Source organism: Piliocolobus tephrosceles, chromosome 1 (assembly GCF_002776525.5).
Source record: "Piliocolobus tephrosceles isolate RC106 chromosome 1, ASM277652v3, whole genome shotgun sequence".
NCBI classification, from domain to species: domain Eukaryota; kingdom Metazoa; phylum Chordata; class Mammalia; order Primates; family Cercopithecidae; genus Piliocolobus; species Piliocolobus tephrosceles.
The window spans coordinates 177,982,675-178,009,992 of record NC_045434.1 but is presented as its reverse complement, the minus strand read 5'-3'; the positions used below and the strand labels follow the sequence as shown (position 1 = coordinate 178,009,992).

Here is a 27,318-nt window from a genome sequence, read left to right as displayed (position 1 = left end):
CATCCTCTTATACAAACAGAGGCAGACACAATGTGTCACCACTGCAACAGCGTAGCAATTTAACCCGAATTAGTGAGGGGGTCAAGCTAGGAAATAGGGGTTTCTCATTTCAACAGGTTCCTTAGTCTCAGCTCTGAACTACCACATTGAGCGAAGGAGGGTAGAGAGAAGGCAGACTCATAATTGAATTCACTCACTTGGCCGCTGCTGATGTATAAAAAATTAATGCATGAGCCTCCTACTTATCAAAGCTGGTTAGTATCTATCTCACCTGCGAGATGCACCATGTCAGAAGACACAGCATGAGCCCGCCCCAGGCAGGCCTAGTACTCAGTGCCTTTAGCCGGGATAGGAATCCGCAAGAACAGGAAGAGAAAAGCACTGCCCAGGGACATCAGCCCCAAGCCATAAACCTCTGCTAGAAGCCTACAGGACAAAGTGCTGGGGAGGGCTGGGGTTACTATAGGAGCAGATCACATCAAAGGTGGTCCTTGACAGTTCAAGAATACACTTCAGCCTACACAGAAAAAAGGCATCCTGGCTCCACCTCCAAGAGAAGATGTCCAGGTTGTTCTGTGAATAACCCCTCAGACAAACAGTCCCACACTGCTGCGCCTGAAACTGAGGATGCCAGTGGCAGCACTGATGGCACTGACAAGGCAAAAGAGCAGGGAGGAGAGGAGCCTGGCCTTTTCCCCAGTGACCTCGCCTACTGCAGGACCTGGAGTGACAGATGGAGATGGCACCTTGGGACTCATTCTCCCCATCAAAGTCCCCTGACGGTGGGGCATGCGGCTCAACCCCTGCCCAGTACCACGGCTCCACTACACTAAGATAACTTGGTCAAATGACCACGTGTCCTGGGGTAAGCGACTTCACCTCCACGCCCTGCTCTGTGAGGGTTAAAGGAGCCAACCAAGGGAAACATGCTTTACAAATAAGGCCTCATAGAAGGGATTCCGGCTATAAGGAGATCGATTAAGATCAAACCTGCAATGGCCTTTGGAGATGCTTCCAGGCCACTTGCATTGACAAGACAGTGCCTTGGTCAGGAAAAGGATACTGGAGAAGGCTTGCTGTGGGTGACAGGAAAAGGGAAAGTACCAGAACCACTCCACAGCTACAAAACAAATTCCAAGAAGCTTGGGCTGAGGGGAGGAGTTATGAGTAGAGGAAGCACCTTGGGACTCATTCTCCAAATCCAAAGAATCAGCACACAAATACCAAGGAACAAAAGCCAAGACCCCAGGCCAGACACAAAATGAGAGAGCTTTCTACCTCAACCAACCACTTCATATTCAGGAGTATCACTGAGACCCAGGACCCTCAGACAGAGGCTAATGGAACTTGATTTCTCTCTTGAGAGAGCTTCCAGGCCCACCTAGAAGACAGCCACAGCAGACACAGAACGGTCACTGTAGGAGTGACTACTGAGAAGTGGCCATCTCACTTCCACTGGTGGGAGGGCAATGTCGAGGGTACTCAGAGACTCAGCTGCAATTCCCCAGGCTCAAGCAAGTGCGCGTGCGTGCACACATGCAATCCCTCCATTCTCCGCTGCCGGCCAACAGCCCTGGGGGGAATGCACTGCTGACTTATCAGCCCACTTTGCCCCCACACTTGCCCCCATCCTCTGGGACAGCTGCAGGTTACAATTCCAACCACAGGCTTCAGAAAGATGATACACTTGCTGGAGCCTGCGAAGGGTCAGGAGAGAGTACTGTTTGAAATACCAGCATGACAGCTGGCTCCTTGTCTGTCTCTTCCTCCCCTACCCCCTCCCCAAACTTGTCATGGTATAAGAAGTGTATAAGCAGCCCATCAGCTTTAAATATCAGTGTGCATGAAGCAGGAGCACGAGAGCGAGAGAGCAGGAAGCCGACAGCAAGCGCCTCTGTCGCCACTGCCTGTCAGGGAACACTAATGAATTTCACCACCAGCAGCCAGGCTTCAGATGGGGGTGAGCTGGGGGCTGGGGGGTTTTCTAGGGAGAACTCTGGCAATATTAAAACATATTTTCCCAAAGCACTGTTAATAAATATCATAGCGGAGCTGAGAACTATGGCCTACCACCAGGACTTCAAGGGCAGAAAGGCGTGGGGCAAGCCCCACTGTCCTCTCAAACAGGGACGAGAACGCAAGCATGAGGCTGGAGGCAGCCGGTTGAGCCCCACAGTGAGGCTGGGTGACCTTGGCAAGCCTCTCACTTCGTCTTGCCACCGTTACCCTCACTCATCTCATCAAGGCCTTGGGATGCCTTGTTGAGAGGACTAGGATAAGAAGGAAAGGCCTGAGGCAGGGAGAGATGACCAGCTGTGCCTTCCTGGCCAGACTTACCACCCACCCCACCTCAACCAACTTCAGCTCACTCACTTCACAGTGAGGCCCCACGGCAAGGGGTTACAGGCCATGCTTCCAGACTCAGGTGAGGTGGGGTGAGAAACTCGGGCACCAGTCCTAACAGGAAGCTACATTTCCCCCACAGACGTCAGGAGCCAGAGCTCCTTATTATTTTACAGACAAAGAAATGGAGTGAGAGTGGGAATGTGACTTCCCAAGACCCTACAACTAGAAAGCAGTAAAGCCAGGAATGGAAACCAGGTCTCGTCATTCTAAAAGCCCTGTTCTTTCCACAATGCCACACAGCTTCTTTGAGGCAGGGCTGATCACCTCACTGTCTCCTGTGCATCCTCTACCCCCAGGCTCTGTCCTTCCCCTCCATTACCCCCTACTGGTACACATGCACCTCTGGCCTGGCAGGGGCCACAGCTGCCATGTAGCACTGGGCTGGGCTCCAGACCAGGGTGAACCCAGCCGGGCAGAGAAAGCCCTGGGAATGAGCCAGGCCATCACCTGGGAGTCTCCACAGCTCACAGGACATGGCTGCAGGCATAAGCCCTCCCTCGGGTGCCCTCTGCACAGCTCTGAGCAGGAGTGTCTGATCTGGCAGCGACCTGCTGTGCAGGGGGCAAATGACATTTAATTTCCTCTTGGTTTCCCTATAGTACAGACGAAAGGCCGTCACCTGCGTCTGGGTCTGGCGGCACAGCTGGAAGTGTTCCCAGACATGCTGCTCTGGAGAGTTCCCAACAGAAACCAGAACACAGGCGGTGCAGAGGGATGCCCCATGGTCCAGGTTGCTGGTGTTCCCAAGGAAAGCCAGCTTCAAATCCCTAGTGCCAAAGTTGCTCAAAGTCTCCAAAAGGCACTGTATATGCATGCACACAGCGCTTCCCTGCTCCATGGCTCTTTAGCCTATCTGCCAACTATCTCTCATTTCTTCCCTATGGAGACCACATGAAGCATACAAGTGCCACAAACACCCTGTGGAACCATATGACAAACACCTCCCCAGTGCCACAAATAGTCCTTAAAATTCTATAACTTGTATCTCCCCAGCCCCTCTCTAGGGAAACAATAAGACAAGTGCCTCTCCAGTGTCCTTTCCACGGCAACTCATCAGGGAAAGGCACCTGTCGTGACTGTAGAAGTGCTGGAGCTGCCACCAAGGCCTGGCCTGAGCTCTCTTTCCCAGATGGAATGGCAGAAGCCCCAGTAGGGAGTGGGTATGGAGAGGAGGCTGAGCAAGTGGTGGGAGATTTCCAGGACGCTTTGGTCAGTGCCTCAGCTAATGAGCTATTCGCTTTTTGGTCAGGGAAACCAGGAGCTCCTTAGCAGATTGAGCTGTCTCTAAGACACCTTGCTCATCCCACTACAGTCTTCCCCTGGCCTGTGGCCATCTTGACCCTATGCCTGAGCTGCCATTGTGTGGCCTACGATGCCCTCTGGAGGCTCTGCAGAGAGGCATCCTCCTAGTGTTCAGGATCTGGGATGCAGTCTGACCTTCACTCTCAAATAGGTACTCAAGACACAGCTGTGCCCTTAACCCTCTAACTGGTCTCCTCTGCCCTGATTCCAGCTCCCCTGACTCCTTCAAGAGGTAGAGGCACTTGTCCTATACAGAGTAAGACTTCTAGATGGGCATTAGAATAAGCTAGTGATTTTTAAAGTGTGTTCCATGGAGTCCTAGGGTTCTAATGAGGAACATCAGGCTACTTCATGGACCCGGGGAAGAGGAGGAAGAATGGGAGAGGAAGAATGGGCTGGGCTTTTCTCCATCTTCAACCAGATTCACGCTGGGCTTTAAAATTCTGTTCAAAAGAAAACAAAGTTTAGTGCTAAAAAAAAATACTACCATTCCATCTCTCTACAGTGCTCCTCTGGGTTCTCACAGCATTTGTTTTGTGCCTTTATTGCAGTGTCTTCATACTCTACCTTACTTACCCTATTATTAGGTATATGTGTGCTGGTCTTTCTGTCCTGATCACTTGGCAGTCCCCATAGTCCCCAGCACAGTACTTACAGGGCCCAGAGCAGCTCTCAACAGGTGCTGACTTTAGGCTACTACAGGAATGCCTACACTTCTGGGATATGCTGGGGTCAGCACCTTAAATGGCAATTTCCAACAGGATTCCTTGGGAGGGAAGAGCTGCAGTGGAGGATAACTGGTATTTACTGAAAGGTCCTTGCGAAGATGTATAGCACATGCCACTCTTAAATCAATGAATGGGACACATCTGCTACCATGAGCAATCATCTAAATCAACTTCCAGGGGACCAAACAGACTTTTGCATTTGGCCAATCTTTGGGAAAAATGCAACAAATTTCAACAGGAAATATCACTCATTAGAAGCTTCCAAACCCTGTGTGTGGGACCACAGGAACACATGATGATGTTCATCAGATGAGCATTCACGGGTGTGTCCCCTGGCTTCCTGTAGCCTGTAGAGGAGTCACTAGTCCCATGTTTCTGGTTACACGACTAAGAATGGGCAAAGCCCCTTGGCCCCATCAACCAAGCCTACTGCCTGGGCCTCCTTCTCCAGCTAGGTTTAGGGAGGGGGCCGGGAAAGCAGGGGACTGTGCTCCTCCTAGCTAAAGCCACTTGTTAATAGGCCTTAGATTCCTTTATCCCTGGGGAAAGGAAGGTAGCAATGAGCTCTCTTCTCCACCCCCCTCCACCGTGCCTCCCAGCAGGGCCAGGGAGGACAGCCATTAGTGTGTGCCTCAGCAGACAATGGGGAGGAGAAGTCTCCAGAGCAAAGGACAACTGCAGCAATTAGAATGCAGGGAGGTTCAGAAGCTATTTAACTGGGTGACCCCTGAGGTCGCTGCATCTGACTCCCATCCCTGGATAAATATTGTATGAGAGGGGAGGGGGTGAGCGAGGGAGCCGGAATGCTGCTCCTCCTTCCACTCCTTTCCCCACCCCATGCACTGCCTCCAGCCACATACACCAGGAACATTATTTACAGTCCTGACAGTCAGAGCAATCACTCTGCTAACCAAGAGGGAATGGACAAAGTCGACTTACCAAAAATTGACTATGGCAATTGAAGAAGAAACCAGAGCTGAGCCAACACAGATGCAAGGCTCCCTCCACAATCTGGGTCTAGCTGAAGCAAATATTCTGTCACCCCAAAACCCCAAACTACTGGCAGGTGAGGCTGGTCTCAATGGCAGAGAGTAAATCAGAAAAATAGAGCATCCTTCCACCTTTCGGGGGCCCCATAGTGAAAAATTCCTGGCTCTCATCACTACCTAGGTGCTCCTTGGCAAAAATGGGAGTCCTAGCTACCTGCCCAGAGGAAGCCAAACCAGCTACATGCCACTTGTCCAGCTTGCCCCTTAGCTGACCTAGTCGGGTAAGGCCAAGAGCAAGAAAGTCAGATATCGCAGGAAGGGGTCAGGGTGGGGGAAGAAGAGAGTGTTTGAGAGCAGGCTGTGCCTCAGCCACCACATGCACCGCTCCTCCAGTCCTGCTCTAATGCACCCTGACATGCCTCTGAAGACAGAGAGCTGTTTGCAGTCAGCACCGTGATTTGTTAGTAATTATTTCCATGGTGTCACATTGCTGTCACTCTGTTAACAAAGAGACAGGCTGCCTCAGGCTGCCTGCGAGAAAGAATCGCAGAGAAAAAGGCCTGTCAGGCTCCCGGAATTCTCTGGGCTGGCTGGCTTTCTTCCCCAAACCAACGTCCTCGCAAGCTTTGGAAGAAACAGTTTTACAGAACTATCAAGTCTGAGTTGTGTCACCCTTTAGCCAGGGACACTGAGAATTTATCCCACCCACTCACAGTTGCCCTTCCCAAAGCCCTACAAAGCTAAGCCCCCAGAGTCCACAAATCATTCAGGCATGGGCCACTATGCCAGTTGAAGCCTTGAGTTCCCTGGCCTTCAACTCCTAAGACCTCTGCTCCCTGACTCATCTTCTTCACTGGAGTGTTCACAGCCTCTCATGTGCTCTTAGAAACCTGACCAAAGAAACCTAATTCAGACCAAACAGAAGCAGCCACCCTAATGGCATGGCTGGGGAATAAGAAGAATATGATGACAGGGCATCTTTGCCTCTTGCATCTGCCAGCCCCAGTTCAGGAGCATAGTGGCTCAGGTGCCAACACCCCTGTAGCCTTCATGTGCCTCTGCATCTGTGAAGAGACACTTGCGGAGCTATCTCTGCATGTGACCTGTCTTTCCCAGTGCCTGGATCTGCACAGCATCTGCACTAGAGAACTGGTGGTTTGCTTTAGCACAAAGTAATGTCTCCATTACCCTGGCTGGGAATTAGAGGACAGATTGGCAAGCGCTGACAAAACAGAGGTCACTCACCTTACAGGCATGGAAAGTTGGAGATTAATTCTCTCCTCTCACAGAGGGAATCAGACTCCAGGATAGTGGAAGGGAAGCACCAATATTGAGAAACCCTTTCACTGCCAAGCAGCAGCAGCTAATGTCACCTGTACCAATATCAGCAGAAAAGGAAGATAAAAGGCCACAAGCCCTAGAGAAGTCCTGCCAATGTGGCAAGGCCCTCGCCATCTAGCTCCTGCAGAATCCCAAAGGACAGAAGAGTCCGGACAAGACTAAGATTCTTCAAGCATTAGATCCAAAAGGCAGACAGCTGCAAGCACTGGAATGCAAACTCCATGAAGGCAGGATGTTTGGGAAGTTTTCTTTCTTTATTCACTGCTGTATCCTTAATACCTAGAGCAGTGCAGGGCACATAGCAGGTAGTCAACACATCTGCTGAAAGAATAAATAAATGAGTCAATACAGCTCAAAGGCCACTTCCACAGGGGCCAGTCTCTCCCTATCACAAGGCCTCAGAGAAGAGGGAGGCCAGTGTAGGTTCCAGAATAGACAGGGAAGACCACACGGCCAAAGGACTGGAATTAGGTTTGAAAGGGTGAGGGGGATTGGGACGAGCTGATAGGCATAGGGAGATTCTCATATTAAATTGAAGATTCACATATTCATTCAGCAAACACACACTAAATAACCAAATAAAGTATAACAGATGTTCCAACAAAAAAATAAAATGTAGTATAATATGAATGAATACTATATAGAAATATAATAAAAAGCCTAAATTCTTGATACATACAATGCACATCAATCTCCTATACATTATATTATGCAAAAGAAGTCAGACACAGATCGGGTGCGGTGTGTCTCATGCCTGTAATCTCAGCACTTTGGGAGGCCAAAGCAGGCAGATTGCTTGAGCTCAGGAGTTCGAGACCAGCCTGGGCAACGTGGCAAAACCCTGTCTCCACAAAAAAAATACAAAACCTAGCTGGGTGCAGTGCACAAGCCTATAGTCCCGGCTACTCGGAAGGTTGAGGTGAGAGGATGACTTGAGCCCAAGAGGTAGAGGTTGCAGTGAGCCAAAATCACACCACTGAATTCTAGCCTGGGCGAAAGAAGTCAGACACAAAAGAGTATGCCTTGCGTGACTCCCTTTATACGAAAGCCAAGATTAGGTAAAAGCTAACCAAAACTAACAGAAGTCAAAAGGGTGGTTAGTTGGCAAAGGGAAGGCATCACTGACTGGGAAGAGCCACAAGGGAACTTTCTGGGATGATGAAAAAGGTTCTTGATCTTGAGCTCGGTGGTAGTTACCCAGGTGTATACTTGTATAAAAATATATTGAGCTATACACTTCACATTTGTATATTTATGCATCTGCACCTATTTCATACCTCAATTTTTTTTTTTTTTTTTAAGAGACAGGGGCTTACTCTGCTGTCCAGGCTGAAGTACAGTGGCACAATCATAGCTCAATGCAGCCTCAAACTCCTGGGATCAAGCAATCCTCCAGCCTCAGCCTCCTGAGTAGCTAGGATTATAGGCGTGTGCCACCACACCAGGTTATTTTTTAATGTGTGTATATATATATATATATATATATATATATATATATTTTAATAGAGACGGGGCCTTGCTACCCCAGGCTGGCCTCAAACTCGTGGCCTCAAACAATCCCGCTTCAGCCTCCCAAAGCACTGGGATTCCAGGTGTAGGCCACTGTGCCAGGCCCTGATTTTCTTTAAAGACCCCAAAACAAGCTGATGCTCAAAAAGTGCTTTTAAAAAAACACAGATCTAAACAGTATCTCATACAAAGGAAAATATTTTCCAGGAGCACCAGTGGTTCCTGCTTGGAGCTTGGGAAAAAAGGTCCTCCAGCCTTCACTCTCTATCTGACAGAGGTCAGAAAGGCCCAAGCAAATGGCCAAGGCCTAGGAAGGTGAAAAACGTTCAAAATACAAAAGAGTAGAGCCTGGGTCCCCCACCTAGGAGGTTGTGGCCTGATGGGAGGCTGCATGGAACCTCTATTCCATGCCAGGTAAGCTATAGGAAAGCAGAGATAGGTCATACAGTGCAGCCAGGTGTCCAGCTGGTTCTGAGGCCCACTGAAGCAGCCTGGATTCTGCCACAGAGCACAGAACCAGAATTCCAAAGACTGCCCTGAAGAGCCACCAACATAGGATCCAATTTGTCTTCCTGACAAACCAGGCAGAGACTGGCTGAGTTAGCCCAACTCTGGGCTCAGGTGAAAGTCTCAGAACATACAGCCCCTCCAGCCAGCAAGGAGGAGGTGACAAGACTCTCATCTATGGTCAAGGGGAGAGCCTCATATCAAATCCAGGGCCAGAACCAAGGCAGCAACACTCGCTTCTGGACCAGTTAAGCAGTAAAGAACCACTCAGTTATCAACTCAGGCCAAAGCATGAGGCTCCTATGACCTTGAACATCTTGAAGCCTGATCAGTCATTAAGCAAATATCTTTATCTTTTATCAGCATTTTCACTGAGCAGAATTCCATTCCAGGGGTTCCTATAATCACTACAATGATTTAGATCCTCTGACACCTTCCTAGGGGGTGAGGAAATGAGGCTGCCACTGGGGTTCCACCCTACAGCCTAGGAGTGCCCAGAAAGTAAAACGCCAGAGGCCCTGTCTGCCACAGAGGGGCTGTGCTTGTTCACCAGACAGCAGAGCTTCTCTTCCAGCCCCCACTGAGGCACAAAGTCCTTCCAGAGCAGAGCACCTATCCCAAACTCAGGCTCCAAAGGAAGGACATGGGGTGAGATGCCTGTTGACTTGCAGCTCCAGGATCACATGGATAAGTGTGAAGGCAGCCAAGGTTGGGAACCAGAAGAGATGCTTTGGCTCCAAAGAAACCTGCTCCTACCCTCAGGCCTGCATCTAGGAAATGGTTAATCTCCAGCCAAGCCCACCATCAGGAGCCCCTTTAGTGCCAGTTCTGGGCCCGGGGACATGCGCAGGAGGGGGCTTTCATGTTTGTGAGTAGGCTAGCCCCAGGGGCATCAGGCAGAGGCGGAGCACCTCTCGTTCCTCCAAGCCCAAGAACTCTCAGCCCAAGGAGCTGTCAGGCTAACGAGGCTACCCCACCACCACTCCATCTGAGCGTGGCAGGCTGCACCGCACGACTGGCTTCAGGTGGCTCTTCTTTAATTAATGGCATCCCGGGCTCTGCAGGGAGCTTCACCCCACAACGAATGGCCCTCTCTCATTAGAGGCAAGCCTGCCATGATGTATTCAGGGTGAGGGCCAGGATTCATTTCCCTGTCTGTGGGTTGGGGATGTGAGGGAGGGGAGAGGCAGCAGGGAGAGATTTATATCGAGTGACTTGGATTAGCTGCAGCTGAAACATGACCCCATCAACTCACGCTGCCTTCTTGGGGCTAACCCAGCGCACCTCTGCTGACGAGAGGGCTCCAGGGAAACTGAAGGGAGGGCAGAAGGTCTGGTTCCCATTCTCTCTGAGCTCAGACTACAACTCTAAGTCCCAGAATTCCTATACAATCTTCAGAACCTCCACCCCTGCCCCCACTGTGCACTGGGAGCCTGGGCTGATTCTGAGCCGACCTTACCCATCAAGAGACTTTTTATGGCCAGGAAGCTAATCCACTGCCCTCATGCCCACAGGACTGAGACCCTGACTATGGCCTCAGTTGGCTCTTCTGCTTTGGCAGAAGGCAATACCCTCATTCCTTACCTCAGAGAAGGAGGCCACGACATAGTTTGCCCCCATAACTGCCACCTGGATAGGACCCAAATATGTTCCGCCACAGGGCATCTCAGACCTCAGGCCACCCTGCACTAGGGAAAAGGCTCCAGGCACCCGTCTGACACAAAAACATGCCATCAGTCATTACCTCACTATGATGATCCATCACGATGAACCCAACCTCCAGGGTGGGGAGGTTCTGGGCACACTAGTCTCCTTCCCTCCACTGCCCTGACCCACCCACTACAATGGCTGAGCAGGGGAATTGGTGCCCTTCTAGGCAAAAAGAAAAACTGGGGCCTTTGGCTATCCAAGTTTCAAATGCACTTCTCACAGACTTGGAAAGAAGGTCACCCTGCACTCTGCTAGCCACATAGGTGGTTGTAGGCCTAGGAGCTAGGTTGATTCAGACTGGTAGCAAACAGCACACAGTCCTACAAATTCCTCATGCAAATATCACTAAACTTGACTTTCAACTTTGCTTGTGCTTGGAAGAAAAATACTTCAGAACCTGCTCTCTTTCCATTCTCAGCGCCCTTAGAATGTCCAATTCACTAAGAGAGCTGGAGGGTGGGCTTTCACTTGTCCCTGTCAGCCAATCAGAAGGCTGCCTGGCAGGCCTGCTGTGTCCCTAGGAAGGCCAGGCAATGCCTATCATCTGCACGCATTCACTTCATGTAATCCACGCTTCTTCCTAGCCCTTGTGGAGGAGCATTTATATCTCTTTCCTTCCCTACTCAGAAAGAGATGTAGCTCAGTTCCGCTTTGCTAAGCCCTATTTGGCAATATGTCTAAACACATGCAAACTTAATTAGCTCAGGAGGGGAGCCCAAGCACTTGCAAGGACAGATAAAAGTAATGGGAAATGAGACAAGTCAAGACTGGCAGGGAATTCTTACTCAAGCCCCTTCCCCCAGCAGGCTGCTAATCAAAGGTGATGCAGTTCAGTGCTGATACCAACTGGCACACCTGTGGGCAAGGGGCAAGGCTCTTGTGAGCCTGGTGACATGGTGCGATGCCCCATGTGCTTCCAAACATAAATACAGAATAGAGGTGTCCAAAGTGGTGCTGGCTGAGGTTTCCTTAAAACAGATCTGAAGATTCATTAACTTGTAACCCTGCAAGGAGGCTCTCAGGCAGCCCCAAACCATACCCACCACATCTCCTGGCCAACTAGGCTCCCATATCAAATGAACTTAACAGTCCAACCCCTACCAATACCAAATGAGGAACCAACAGCCTAGGGTGTCAGAAAACATCCCGAGGCTCTGCCACTCGGTGCGAACAAAGGAGGGGAGGAGGGTATTCCCACCGTGTATCACCAAACCACAGCCCATGAAGGAGGATGGTCAGACAGGACGTTCATTGAACACATGGTTCTAGAGTCAGAATGCCCAGGTTCAAAGCCCTGCCCTGCCACAAACAGGTTATGTGCCCTTGACAAATTACTTACCTCTCTAGGCGTCAGTTTCCTCATCTGTTAAAAAAGGGTTATAAAATGAACTTATTCCGCAGAAACTGTGGTAAGGACTAAATGACATCATATGAGTAAACAGCGTAACAGGGCTCCTGGTAAGTAATAAGTGCTCAATAAACAGTGTCTCTCTTTATTCTCTGATGTTCACTTTTCCAGGAGTCCCAATCCTCTGTTCCGGAGGCACAAATCTCTCAGAGAAAGCATTTTGCACTGCTCCTGGGACCAAGCTTCTCCTCCCTGGCCTAAGCCTGTGGGCTATCTCACTTAGTTCCCACCATGGAGGGCCCAACACACAGTGGCAGTGAGGAAATCCAGGGCTTCCTGACATTAGCAGCATAGTTCTCTAACCCTTAACATTCAGGCTGGTGTAGCAAGGCCTAAGAATTCCTCCTCTAGTCCATTTGTCCCTGTACACTGGCAATGAATGCTTCCTCAATCTACCTACTAACAGTCCTTCCTGAGCAGAGATTCCACAGGAACACTCCATTACTTAGTTGTCACTTATTCAACAATTATTTATTGAACAACTACTACATGTCAAGCCTTGTCCTTGTCCTAGGGTTACAACAGTGCTCACAATGTAGTGCAAGAGACAGACAAGTAGAGGCAGCCACAGCACCATTTTATGTATTAATGTGTACATGTGCTCCAGGAAAACAAAGGAAGGCACCTAGAGAAAGAAGAGGGATCACCAGGAACTGGCCAGCTTGTGCATGTGGCTGGTGGGGAGCGGTGCAGGGGTGGCACAGAGAATATTGAGAAGTGAGGCTAAAGATGTAAGCAAGAACCTTGAAAGTCCCAATAAATGGTGTGGACTTTACCCTTGAGGGCAAGGGCAAACCTTGAAGGGTATTAAGCCAAGGGGTGACATAATCTGTTGCAATTAGGAGAATGGAATAGAAGCAGCAAAATTGGAGGCAAAAGGGACTAGTTAGAAGACTTTTGTAGCAATCCAAGAAGAATATGATCATCTTGACTAGGGCAGGGCAGTAGGGATGAGAAGAAAGGAATAAATCTGAGAAACCTCTGGGAGGCAGAATCAACAGGATTTGGCAATTAACTGGTGTGGATAGAGAAGGGATAATTTTCAGATTTCCGACAGAAAAACTCAGTAGATGGTGCCAGTCATTATTTGAGGGAATGATGGAGGACAGGGTGTGAGGAGAAAGATAAACATCTGAGCTTGAAGGGGCCTGTGGACGACTAGGTGGATATGTAGAATAGGTAGCTGGCTATCCAGGTGTGGCGTTTAGGTGGCAGATGAAGCCGATTTCTTTTCTCCAGTTAGAGAAAAAGATTAGAAGACATCAGCATACAGAGGATAGCTGAAGCTATGGCAAAAGATGAGATCACTGATAAGTGTGAATGTGTAGAATAAACAGAAAAGACAACCAGGATAGAAATCAAAGAAACACCACTATTTAAGAAACACCAACATGAGAAAAAGGAAGAAAAGAAGTATTAATATCTACTCAAGTGACTGAGGAGGAGAAGCCAGAGAAACAGAAAACATAACAAAAGTACAGATAAAGATGGTTTCAAGAAGATTGCAGTAGTCAGCTGTTGAGCAATGCCAAGAGGACCCAGCCCGACCTGCAGCAAGCATGTCACTAGGCCCCCTTCTAGCCATCTTCCACATCCCCGCAGGACAGTCACGACCCCACAGTGCTCACCCAGGTGTGTGGTTTCATCATGGCACCTTTCACTCCAGGTAACAGCAGTCTCTTCAGTGGTCTTGACCACTTGACAGCAGCCTTGAGGAAACCTCAGTAGCCCCTGCTGAGTGCATGCTCCCCATCTCTAACAGTGACAGTGTAATTTGGGCAAGTATCTTTCCATCTCCAGACCTCCTAAAACCTGAAGTGAACTCCAGGTCCACACCAGTAGAGCACAGCCAGAATGTAGTACGCACACCCCAGCAAGAAGGCAGGGGAAAAAAAGGAAGTCAAATGCCTGCATTTATGTGTTCAACCTCCCTTCTCCCTCCAGGGGGAGGAAAACTTCCTGCTCCAAAACTGATGCTGAGCCTAACTGTGGGTCTTCTCACCAGACTCTGAGCAGGCCCCTGGCCCCTATTCCACCAGAGAACAGCATCTGATTCTCCTACCCTCTCTAAAGGGGACTCTTCCTAGACTGCACTAGGGGCCAGGGCCTCCCTCAGGTCAGCTCTTTCCCTCCAGCCTTTCCCCCTTCTCAATCTTCCTTCTTCTCAGACTCACGGCCCACTGGGAAAGCCTCTAGTCTAGCTTCTCAGCCATGCTGTGCTGTTTGGCTGGTGAACCTGGATCTTCAAGCTACAGGCTAAAATCTAAGTTCCTCAAGTGGGTGCCTGTGCAGGTGTCCGTCCTCAGTCTACACCAGCGCTAACCCCACCACAATACCAAAGATGGAGCCCTCTGAAAGAGGCACTTTCTACCTGGGTAAGCAGAGAAACACCACCAAACCCTATGGGAAACTTCAAGAAACACCAAGCAAGGTGAAGAAAAAGTAGGGCAGGCAGGGAAGGCAAGCTGACCAAGAGCCAGACCCGCAACAAGTGGTGTTTCTTGAAAAACATTGAGAGGAAAATTAAACCCACACCACTAAATAACAACTCACCTTAGCAGGGTCTGTGACTACACACCAAAGCCCATGTACACCTGGAGAATCAACTCATCTGGCTTTGACAAAAGATGGACATAAAATGATTTGTCAGGATGGGAGCAGATATCTTTTCTCCAGTGGGATTTATGCTGCCACTTCAGTTCCCATTTCTCAGTGCCCCACTTATCAGCCCCTTTCCAACAAAAGTGATGTGAAGCTGCTGGGGAGAGAAGGGGAGGAGGAGGTAAGGACAGCAATGAGAAGGAACCATGGCTTCCGGAAACTAGAGTGTGAAATGAAAATGTTTGCTGAATTCCTAAGACTTAGTTAAATCTGAAAACGGATGTCAAAATAAGAAGTAAGTCACAGACTAACAAGTTGTGAGTGTCAATTTAACACCACCCTTGTCAGGCTCATCTGCAGCCTTTACCAGGCACATAAAAAGGTGATGGCTCTGACGAGAGCCATCTGACGAGCCTCTGCCAAGAGGTTCCAGGAACACCGATTAGCTGTGCGCTGTCACGCAGCACTACTTAGGTTTCCTCTCCGGCTGTTTTTATTTTGTTACACATTTAATTAAGAGCCTTCCCAGCAGTTATGCAGAGACCTGTTTATAAGAGGCAGCCACAGAGCTCCCTCCCCTAAGCCCTGCCACCTGCTTCCTTTCTGAAAACCCTTTTCTGAAGCTTCACCAGCCTTCCCAGTCCAAACCCAAACCAGACAACCAAGTCTGCCCTACCCATCTCTTTTGGAAACTACACGGTCTTAGAATTCAACTCTGTCTAGCTACATGTCTTCAGCTCTCTGAGCCACAGGGGTTTTTGGTTTGTTTCGTCTATAAAAGAAAGACAATACCACCACCCTCCAGAGATGGTAGTCAGGAGGTGTGGGTGCGGCAAGGTACGCACTCATTAAAACTTGGCTTCCTTTCATATACGGTTGGGTTCCACAACCCAGCCTCTCTTCTTGATGATATCATTTTTCAGGAAGAGGCAGGGCAATCTCCTGAGTCACTAACACCTGTCCACAGTCCACTGTGCTACAGAACAGGCCAGACCAAAAGACGACAGCACCCTCTGAAATTCCCTCTCTATCTCATGGGGAGATCAACTCCAAGTTTATAGTCTCCAACCTCATGCACGGGAAAGTTTTCATACACATATATGTACACATCGTGCACAGTTAAAGTAGAAGATTCTGAAATGCATGTGTTTGGAAGGTGAAGATGCCAAAGAGAGAACAACACTGGATGAAGGCAGTCCTGGGGAGGCTACCTGGAGGAAGTAGAACTCTGGACTGGGCCAAAGGGCCTTCCTCCTGGGCCACATGAATCCCAGAATTCTGGGTATCAGCCTGAAACTGGTCCCACCTTGAGTAGCTTCTCTTGGGCTACAGAGATCCACGTTAAGTCCCTTCCTCGCTTTAAGGACTCAAAGCTGCCCAGGATGCCATTAACAAGAAAAAGAGCCTTCTTCCTCCACTCCTTCTCCATGGACTCCTTCTGAGTCATATTTGCCTCTAGTTCCAGCCTGTATAATTTCCCTGACAAAGAGGTGTCACATGGGAATATGGAGACCCTCTGGAGTAAACCAAGAGGGGTACAGTCAGTGTGTGTACACACCTAAAGGGTATGGGAGATGAGGTCTGTGTGTGCTCATGTGATTTGGGGCCTTTTCTTCCTCCTGTCTCACCTAGAAAGTTGGGGTCCAATAGCAGGCTTGACACCCACCTGGGTACATAACTTCACCTCAATGTCCAGCAACCAAAAGGCTTACAAAGGGACTTGGTGAGGAGATGACATCCGATGTGGTAGAAAATGTTACTGCAGAGCTACTACATTACACCCCTTAACAACATCCCACTTTATGCTCAAAAGTTCAAACACACACACACACACACACACACACACACACACAAGGAATACCTGTTGCTACCTTCAGTCACAATGCACACAGAGGTAATAGATTCTATGACTCCTCAGCAAACAATGCCCCCACCACCTCCATCCCACTTCAGTTCCCTGGGGGCCATCTGAAGCCATGTATTCATGAGGGCAGACAAGATGCACAAGTGTCAACCCAGCAAAGAAACTGATTCTGTTTTCCATAACCGGGACAGGATCAGGAGACGAAGGTAAAATAAGCAGTGGGGACAGAGGAGGAAAGAGGAGGCTGGTGACATGGGCGGCTCCCAGAGCAGCCCTCTCTCATCCCACCACTGGACTCCTAGTTGGATCACCAGGGTCTTGCAGGCTAGATAAAGGGGCGGCATAGTATAATAGTTAAGAGCAAGGACCTGAGTTTGAATCCTAGCTCTGTGTGTCCTTCGGTAAATTACTTAACCTTTCTGTACCTTTACTTCCTCAGCTATAAAATAGGAAGAATAATAATGCCTACTTTATATAGTTGATAAATAAGTTACTATATTGCATTACATAATAAACATGGTATTTGGCTTAATTTTTTTTTTTTCCCAAGACATTCTTTTAACTCCTCCCTTCCAGGGCAGTAACACACAGCCCCAGCAATTGGAATGGCTGTCATGAGCAGTGAGACCTGGCAAAGGCGGGAAGGCCCCAACTGTCCAGGCAGGCCCTTGACTTGCCCACACCTTGCTCCAGAGAGGCAGAAGGCAGGGCTCCCAACCCTCTTCTATCCCTGGCAGCCTCAGAGACCTGAAGAATCCCTGACCCAGCTGCCTTGTAGACATTTAAGCCTCCAAAAGGCAAGACCTGGTCCCACAGATTCCAAGCTCTGCCAGCAAAGTAGCCCTTCTCATACTCACATGACTTTTAAGTCCCAGTCTCCACAGGTGACAAAAATTGACTTGACGTTTGGATCTAAGAGGCCTTCCTTCGCCATCCACTCATCGACCCTCTGAAAAGTACACAAGAACAAATGAGATTTTCCTTTTTTTTCCCCTGAGCCTGTGAAGAGCCACAACAGCGAAACACAGATAAGCTGCTTGTAATCAGAGCAGGAGAAAATTGTAATCTTATCCAACTATGGCCCCTCTGTGGGCTCTAAGGCTTGGCTGAGAACCACGGAGGTATTTGGAAGACAACCCCTTAGGAAGATCCCGCAGCCCGAGTATGTAGCCGGAGGGAGACCCTACACTCGCCTACTGCCTAGCAGTCTGCTCCAGATCCCAGCAGGTCAGTTCAAATACCTTGCTCTGACTTGGCTGTTCCTCTCATTGGTCCCCTCGCCCAGCATAGACAGGCTGTTGTCCTGGGGCATGAGAACACAGTAGAAGGAGGCCCCAAACAGGGGCTCCAACCCACAGCTTCACTCATTCATTTATTTGTTTTACTCTTCTACCAAATGTTTATCAACCAAACTTACAAATTTGGTTATTCACCAAATGAAAGTGATGAAAATTTTCACCTTAAGAGTCCCCTTTACCGGACTGGAGCCCCATCCAGACATCTGGGATAGTGCTGCCTGCTCCAGCTGCTAAAAGTTCAAAACTGGCCCCCAACTTCGTATTTCTCCTCTTCATGGTTGAGGATTCAAATTCAGCAGAATATTTTGAAGGCTGAGCTCAATTTCTACACAGGGAGAAAAACTGCTCCTAAACACTCTAAATCCTTCTTTCCCTTCAACCCTTTGATCCATTTATTTGTGCTCACACTGGAAATTCAAATACTAAAATCAGTATACAACAAGAGAAATATCATAAACAATTCAAGACTGGGTGTGGTGGCTCAGGCCTGTAATCCCAGCACTTTGGGAGGCTGAGGCAGGCGGATCACTTGAGGCCAGGAATTTGAGATCTGCCTGGCTAACATGGCAAAACCCCATCTGTACTAAAAATAAAAAAATTAGTTGGGTGTGGTGGTGCACTCCTGTAATCCCAGCTACTTGGGAGGCTGAGGCAGAAGAATTGCTTGAGCCTGGGAGGTGGAGGTTGCAGTGAGCTGACATCACACCACTGCACTCCAGCCTAGGTGACAGAGCAAGACTCTGTAAAAAATAAATAAATAATAAATAAAAAGAATTCATGAAGCATTGCCTATTTTTCAGAAGACCCCAGGCATGGAGAGGGAGTCACACCACTGCTTCTACCCATGCAAGAGATTATTTTTTAAGGCTATCTCACATAGTCGTTAAAAATGCAGGATTGGAAGTCAGACACATCTGGATTCCAACCCTTGGCTATTCTATATCCTGGCTGTGTCACTGATGGAGAGTCATTTAAAAGTCATGTAACCTCTCTGAACCTCAGTTTCCTTCATCTATAAAACCTTACACAGAATTGTTCTGAGAATTAAATGTGATAAGTACCTACCACAAAACAGGCAGTATGCTGAGAAGTGGAGAAAGGCAGATCATCATAATACAACAGATCCAGCACTGGAGACGTGACCACAGTGCTACAGGACCAAGAAGAGGAAGTGGCTAGCCCTACCTTTCACAGGGAAAGGAGTCAGAAAAGGCTTCACAAAAAAGATAACTGAAGTAGGAACCTGACACGGTGGAACATAGTAGAGGATACTACAGGCAGAGGCAAAGGTACATATGCAATAATTTTGTATTTGAAGCAATTATCTGTTAAATGTCTGCATTCCCTGAGAATATAAGCACCACGAAGGCAGGAACTCTGCCTTACTCACTACCTTAATCTCTCACCCAGCACAGGATCTACTCAAGAGATATTTGCTGGTTGACTGAAAACATGAGTAGGTAAAAGTTTAGGGTGACTGAAGTCCACAGTATATGAAAGAAAGGACAGAGGCTGGAGGACTAAGTTAGGCCAGACTGTAAAGGGCCTCGTGTGCTCAGCAGCAAACTGAGAGTCCATGGATATCTTTAAGTATCTTAAGTAGGATTACTTCTAGCAGGTATAGGCTGGCTCCCTGGATAGACCTCTGTGATGCCAGAGGCCTGGCCCATGCTAAAGTCATCCTTGACTAAGGCCAAGGATCCTACCTAGTTCCGCAGCTATAGCAGCCCTACCAACCAGAATGTCAGAGTTGCTCCCCGGTGCCAGACTATGCAGACCATGTGGTCTCTATAAATGCTCTGTACACCACAGAATCCTCCTCAGCCAAAGAATCTTCCCAAAAGATAAATTCTGGATCCTCTACTGCTGAATGATCTGTCTCCTCAGTTACTCTGGCCCAACTCCTTGCATGTACAGGCATGTGCGTGTGCACACACACACACACAAACACACACACACGCACACACACATACACACACGTACACACACACATGCATGAATCCTTTCCCCAGGGTCATCTAAGAAAAGAGGTAAGGTGAAACTAGGGCTCCCTAAATCAGCATAACCACCCCCCAAGCTCACTGTTTTATATCCCCAAGTTAAGTGCCCCACATAGTAGAGGGGGTCCCCGATGCCCCAACTCCTGCACAGTGAAAGAGAGAGCAAGACACAACAGAAGGCCACACTCAGCAAAACTGGGCCCTTATCATAGGAAGCACTCAACACTCACTGGGGTCCCTGGAAGCTTAGGACCCAGGCCATTCGCTTGCACAGCAGCTATTTAGTGAGCACCTTTTACCACGAGTCAGGTAAACAAATCTCTAGCTGGCTGCCTGCTAAGGGCCTTGGTTCGGACAAGAAATGAACTCTTTATCTCTATAAACATCTCAGGACTAATGAGATGAAGCAGAGTCCGGTCTGGTCTCCTAGTCCGGCCAGAAACTCTCTTCAAGCTGATACCAAGAATTTTCCCTCCTTACCCACAAAGCATGTAGTAGTAGAAAGTAGCTTCCTGGGTGAGACTCAGAATTCTTTGAGCACCCTGCTCCAGGGCTGGCCTAGGGTTAGCAGGGGGTTGCCTCCTCAAGATCGTATGTCCTCCTTGACTGGGGCCACTGAGAAAAAAAATCCATAACCTCAACAGTCCTGGTTTGGTGCTGGCCCAGAGCAAGTATCTTCCTCCAGGATCCCAGCTACAGATGTTCCAGGAAAAAGGTATCTGTCTTCTGGCATCCCTCAGGAGCCAGGCCCTGGCGGGGGATGGTGGCTGGGACAGAGGAAAGAATGAGTTCCCTCTGTCTCCTTAAGTCTGTTTTAACGGGGACCAGTCCATGCTAAGGAGCTCCCTTGGTCATAGGAATGAATCTCTTCAAAAAAAGATGGTCAATGTGGCTGGGAAGCATCTCAGAGCTCATTTTATCTTCTCCCAATCTACTGCAGGTGCCCAAACTCTGACCCCCAACCAGACAGGTCACAGCCTGGGTTCCCATACTCCCAGGGACAGGAAATACCCTCTGCCACTGAGGTGAGCCTAAACTTGCCTCTCTGACCCTGGTTCCATCCTTGGGGGGGCCCCACGAAATTCAATCTGCATCTCTCTCCTGCATGGGACAGGATTTCCTGGCTAAAAAAAAGATATCTTGCCCTGCTCCCTGCCACCACACTACTTCCTCTAGGCTGCACACCTCCAGTGTAGATGTGCCCTGCTATTCCTGCAGATATTCTGCTTTCTCCTACGCTTTGATTAAGGTCTGAGCTTTGGCTTTATTGGTCTTAAAAAATAAATAAAGCACCTAATGAGATCCACAGGCTTTTTCTCTTCTCCCCCGCCCCCGCCGCTGCCCATAGAGAAAGACATGGAAGGGGGACCTTCTCCCCTTGTGAAAACCTCTAGGCCAGAGGAGGGTGGGAGACAAGCTAAGACCAAGCACTGCCCTTCCTTATTCCCTCAGGCTACAGCGCAAGAAACAGCATCTTAACCTTTTCTAGCTCCCCGAGGAGAACATCCTGGAAGCGTGGTCTCTGCCAAGGGTTTTAAAGTCTTTAATTTGATTTCCCTCACATAGGCAATTGTTGTAATTATTCTGATTAGGAATCATTACCCAGTGCAGCCTCTGCACCCGCCAGGCACAAAGCATCCAGCGGCAAGCTGCAGTGGGGCAGGCGGGCCCAGCCACAGCTCCTGGAGGAGCTCTCAGCAAACAAAAGCCATCGATGGGGAGTTCTGGGTGAGTTAATGAAGTGCTCACATGCCACAAGAAGCCAACACTAAAGCTAAACAAAAACACCTCCAGTCCCTGGGGCTAGTCCCACAGTACCAAGCTCAGCTCCCCTACTCCCCAGCACACCCAACACAGGTTACCCCAGAGCCAGCCAGCACAGGGCCATAGGCCAGGAAGGGGTGGGGGCCCCTCTGCCCAACTCCTGGCAGCACTGGGACATCTTGTCAGAAACCCTGACGGGAACAGCTGGAGATGACAGATCAATGGTTCAATACTCTCAACAGCATGTCACTGATGTGACAGCAAATGTTATTCTAATCAAGCCATAATCATAGTCAAATTACACAGCTACATTCTCAGGAGGGGAGGGAGAGAAAGGCAGCAGGAAGGGGTCAGAGGTCAGGAATTAAAGGTCACTCAACCTACCTCCAGCACTTGCTGCAGGCTTGGCTGACCATCCACCATGGCTTGAATAATCCCGGTGAGCTGAAAGGAAAGAGAAATAACTGATGGGTAGATAACCAGGGTGAAGGCACTCAAGGTTGAACAGAACCCTTTCCTTTCTGTTTTTCTCCTTCTGCTGTAAAGGGCTCTGATCTGGCACTGCTTTAGGTTCACAGCCCAACTAGAAGACTTGGGAAGACCCAGGACCCAGGACACAATGTGAGCTTCTCCCATAAAATCCTGCCCTGAGATAGGTGTACACATACACACACTGACCACAAGACATGTTCTCACACCTATTTCAGCTTTCAGCTTGCAAACAAATTGATGTTACATGTCTTCTGTATTCAATAGGCTCAATAACTTCCCACAATTATAGTCTCAAGTAAATTCAGCTCCTAGCTTCACAGAAGGTCCTGTAAAACTTGGAGAGTTCTCACACAGGACAGGCACACTTGGCTTCAAGTCCACCCCTTCTCTGAGCCTCGATATCCAGCACTGCCCCCTGCCACACTCTCCCTAACACCTTCCCTAACATCTATGAAGTCCCACAGGCTCCTATCCTTCACCCTGCATACGAGGGTCATCGATATGAACTAGCCAAGCAAGAGACAGAGTCACCTTTAACTGATGGGGAAACTAAGACAAAAAGGCCTAATGTTCAGACTATGACCTAGAGAATTTCTGACTCAGGCCTATGCTCCACCTAGGTCATGCCTGGGTTCAAACAAGCTTGTTGTTTTGCTTTGTTGTGGTTTGGTTTAAAGTAAAAATATCCCTCAGGCACAGACTGAGGATAGACTGCCTACAAGGATCTGAGGGCATAAGGCCCCCATGTCCTGGACACCAACTGGAAACCACCACCCCCGGCATGTCCCTGGCTACTTTCAGAAAGAGCAGTATCTCAGACTTGCTTGGAAACTTCTTTTTTTTAAAGTGTGTTGGGGGGGGAGATTAAACTCCAATTAAACTATAATTATACTTAACGAATACCAAATACCCAACGCACAGAAATCGCTGGCTCTAAGTGGGAAGGTTATTTTCTCATGGTGACTTACATGGAATGGTAATATACACCTTTTAGGGAGAAATTTTCATTTTAAAAACGCTGAGCTCCTCTAGGTAGGTTTCTGTAGTTCATCAAGTCATTATTAGGTGGTATTTTAAGGAAGTGTAAGGACACAGCCACTCTATTTTATATTCCAGAAACTGTTTTTATATTAATCTGTATTTTAATTGGGTAACAGCTGCTGCCTACAGACTTCCCATGGTCTAAAAGGAAAATAAATTAGAAAGATTAACTACACTGTTGCTTCGCAAAGCTTTAACCCACAGCATGCCCACCCGGCTGGCACTTCCACACCCTTTCCTTGCTTGGAAGACCAAAGAACTGCCCAGCAGAGGGAGGGCCTGAGTCAAAGAGAAGAAAAGATGGTCCACTAAGGGCTGGGGGGCTGGGGGTGGGGAAGTGCCCTAGGTCAGCAGCTTCAATCTTGGAGTACAAAGGACTCCTCCTTTTATTTAGTCAATAACTATTCATAGAAAGTCTGCTGCGGGCTGGGCCATATTACAGGAACTAGGGATCCGGCAGTGAAGAAAAATGTAAAAACTCTGCCCTCATGGAATACGCATTCTCCGCAGCCCCTCCTACGCCCAGCCCCAACTAGTACCCAGAGCCTGTACACCTTCCAGAGCCACAAACTGAGTACGCAGATACCCTGTTTTGCCTCAGTCATGAAGGGGCCAAAGAGAGTCAGGAGGAGGCTTATTACCAACCCCAGATTAGTGACAGACACCCACAGGCCCACCGCTGCCCGTTCTGGTCCAGCTTCTCTCCTGTTAAGCCTAGGGCTTAGACACACCTTCAAGCCTAGAGCTGAGGCTCAAGATCAGAAACATCCTGGAAAAGGCGGACCATAGTCACTCTCATTTCTTAGGAAGCTCCAGGGTCCAAATGTTAGTCTTGTGTCTGGTCTGAGTTTCAGGGGGCAAGGTAAGGTCCACTTCTTCTCTTGGCTCCCACCGAGTCTCTCAAATGAGCTGAACGCCAAGGGCTTCAAGAAAGTCTCACTCACACAGGAAAGCAATGCACCCTTGCCAAGAGCCCTCCCTCCCTGGAGATAAGGCTTAGGTCAGCACCTGTGTACCCCATAAGCCCCTGCCCTGGGCCCCAGGAAAATCACTGATGTGGGGCAAGAAAATCACTACACCGCCGGGCGCGGTGGCTCAAGCCTGTAATCCCAGCACTTTGGGAGGCCGAGGCGGGCGGATCACGAGGTCAGGAGATCGAGACCATGCCGGCTAAAACGGTGAAACCCCATCTCTACTAAAAAATACAAAAAAACTAGCCGGGCGAGGTGGCAGGTGCCTGTAGTCCCAGCTACTCGGGAGGCTGAGGCAGGAGAATGGCGTAAACCCGGGAGGCGGAGCTTGCAGTGAGCCGAGATCCAGCCACTGCACTCCAGCCTGGGCGACAGAGCAAGACTCCATCTCAAAAAAAAAGAAAAGAAAATCACTACACCAAAATGGAAAACCAGAGTGCTGCTCCGGGGTTCTGCTGCAGGATGCCTCACTGCAGACTAAGCCCAACTCTCCCACCAGGAGCTGGGGAAACGGAGCTCCAGCATCCTGAGGCTTTCACAAACTCCACTCCAGTGCTCAGTGATCCTAGAATCATCAGCCTGGGAAGAGCCTAGTGAGGTAAGCTCCTTCTCTCGCTATGCTGCCCAGACAACAGCCATTTTCATTTGTGGCCCAGAAAAGCACGGCTCACAGCTGAGTTCCTCAAGGATTTGCATTTAGCCCCCAGAGACACAGGGGTTGAGCAGTTGGCTCAGCTAGACAAAGCCTTCTCAGGGAAGGCCTCAGGCCCCTGTATTAATCCCTCCAAGGATGGACCACCCCGTATCAGCTCTGCCAAGGCACTGGACAAAGAAGGGATGAAATTAAAGTTAGTTCTGGGCTGGGCGTGGTGGCTCGGCGGGCAATCCCAGCCCTTTGGGAGGCTAAGGCAGGAGGACTGCTTGAGCCCATGAATTTGAGACCAGCCTAGGCAACATAGAGAGACCCCATCTCTTTTTTTTTTTTTTTTTTTAGTAAAAATTAGTTCCTCTACCTGATAAGACACCTGTAAGGCTTATACAGGATGCTATGAGGTAACGGGACAATTCTGTCAAATTAATACTGGGAAGTTCTATCTTAGGCCTAACTTAAATCCTTCATGTCACAGTTTAAGCACAGTCCCATTTGGGTTAATACATGTTTGTAAAAAGCTTTCACTCCTCACAACGGAAGGTACTAGAGCAAAGCCAAGTATTATTAAGCTGAGAACCAGGATTCACAGGCTAAAGAGAGCTCAGAGACCTTAGCCACTTAAAGCAGGAGAGGTGAGAGGAAGAATTAATGTGTGCTCTGTGGCTCCTTTCACTGAGGGATTACAGATTAACTCCCACTTCTCCAGACTCAGAAACCACAAGGCAAGGGGCTTTTGACTCTGACTGATAACATGGCTGGTTACTGAGATCCCCTACCCTCACAAGGGCTTTGTCCAGGAATGAGCTGGCTTCATCATAAACACTAGCAACTACAGGAAGCAGCCCAGGAAACTCAGTGCCAATACCATGTCAGCATCCAGCACTTTCTCCTTTCACAGTTTATCTCCAACACAATCGTATTCTGACACCAAGACAGTTTGTTGATTACATAAGCACTTGTCTCTGGTGTGCAATCTGATAATCAGACCCACTCTTTCTCCTCAGACAAAGAGACCAATAAATCTCACCCTTTATAAGTACAGGTGCAAGACAAAGCCCTTTACTGGCATTTAGCAAAATGAGTATTTCTCTAGTTTTTTTCATGATAACAACAACAAAAAGAAGACATGGTTAGGGACTGTGCAGCAGCCCAGCTACTAGAGACAGCGACTTGATGAGCTGGAGCAGATTCCAGAGGTCACAGGGAAAGGGCTCGGGAAGGAATGAAACACATCCCATCCTATCTCTGTCAGAACTATGTCTCCAGGCCGACTCTCAACTGAAACTAAGAAGGGACCTCAAGAAGGGTACTAACACATTCCTAATATAAAGCAGTAAAAGTAAGAGTCTCTCTGTGTGTGCTAGAGACTTGTTCAAAGTGGAATCCTTCTTCCTACTGTCCAGCACTGAGCCTGCTTCTCTCCCCACACAAGCATGTGCCCATGTGTGTGCACGTGTCATATGCATGTGCATGTGCGCACACACACACACACACACATATGCTGGGGTTAAGAACTTCTTGTGCACAAGAGAGAAAATCCTACCAGAGGAACTACTTAAGTATAATCTGGAGGTTTGGGGTTGTTCCTCACACTTACTAATGAGATTTCGTCTGGTTGGAATGACCTCCATCCCTCCCCCAAAAGGCACCAACTGCCAGATTGGATGAGGTCTCAGAATGACAGCCCCCATCCTGTGTCTATGCCTCTTGGAGATACAATTCCATCTGGTATGGAGACAGGGCAAAATTTGTGTGATCTGAGGTTTTCCAAATAAGACTTCACTTACTCCAAATAACAAGTTAGCAGTACAGTTGTTTTTGGGAGAGACAGAAAATAACTCCTTGACAATATTCATTCAAGGGACACCTATCAAGTGTCTACTTGGTAGCAGACCCTAATGACGGTATGGAGACAGATCAGGTCTAGTTTCTTCCCTCAAAGAACTTATAGTCTAGTGAAGAGACAGATAAATAATTATAGTATAAAGTATCTGATCATCAGTTCTATGTTGGAATAAGCACAACTCAATCTGAGGATCAGGGAAGGTGACCCTAAGCAGAGTCCTGGAGGTCAAGCAGGAGTTGGCGGGGAGAGTGGGAACTCTGTGCAGGCAGAAGGACCATCATGTGAAAAGACAGACTGTAAGAGGGCAACCTCTGGGTGAGGGGAGCTAGGTGGGAGAAGAAGCAGAGAGATATGAGGCTGGTCAAAAAAGGATGGACAAGATCATGGCGAGTTTTGAGCTCTGGAAACCTGAGACAAAATGGCAGACCCGGTGCCTACAGAACAACCACATTTTCACTTTTAGAACAGGCTTCATAATAAGGATCCCAACCACCACTCCTACTCCCCTCCAAATTACGTACGTGCGTCCTTGGGTGAAGCTTTCTAGAAAGAAAAAACTGTTCATCATAGCCTCACAATCCCTCCTCCCATCCCCACAAAAAGTAGCAGCAGCAGCCTCACTCTAAAAGAAGTCCCTCTTCTTCCTATACTCTCAAGCATCCACTCCTGCCCAGGGTCCAGCTCCAGCAGAATTCTGCTCCATTCCTAAACAGGTAGCAAACTTACCAAAATTTGGGCCTGCTTATCTATATAAGGACAAGAGGACATTAGCCTTTCAGGCCAGTGGAGGGATCAGGGAACTGGCTGGCTTAAAGGAAGTCTTTCCTTCCCTTCCCATAAGCAACGGGATTTTCATCATCATTAAAATGGTGATTTTTCAAATGGGGCA

General features: G+C 48.7%; 1 protein-coding gene across 11 annotated transcripts in view; it reads right to left on the bottom strand.

Moving 5' to 3' along the window:
* The window catches only part of ERI3 (ERI1 exoribonuclease family member 3), a 134,845-nt gene that overhangs the window by 70,164 nt on the left and 37,363 nt on the right, over positions 1 to 27,318 (bottom strand). For all 11 annotated transcript variants that reach the window (XM_023221408.2, XM_026455729.1, XM_023221410.2 and 8 more), the window contains 2 exons: positions 21,812 to 21,871; positions 17,223 to 17,314 (listed from right to left, as the gene is read on the bottom strand). In XM_023221408.2, coding sequence (XP_023077176.1) covers positions 17,223 to 17,314; positions 21,812 to 21,871 — 152 coding nt within the window. The remainder of the gene's footprint in view (positions 1 to 17,222; positions 17,315 to 21,811; positions 21,872 to 27,318) is intronic.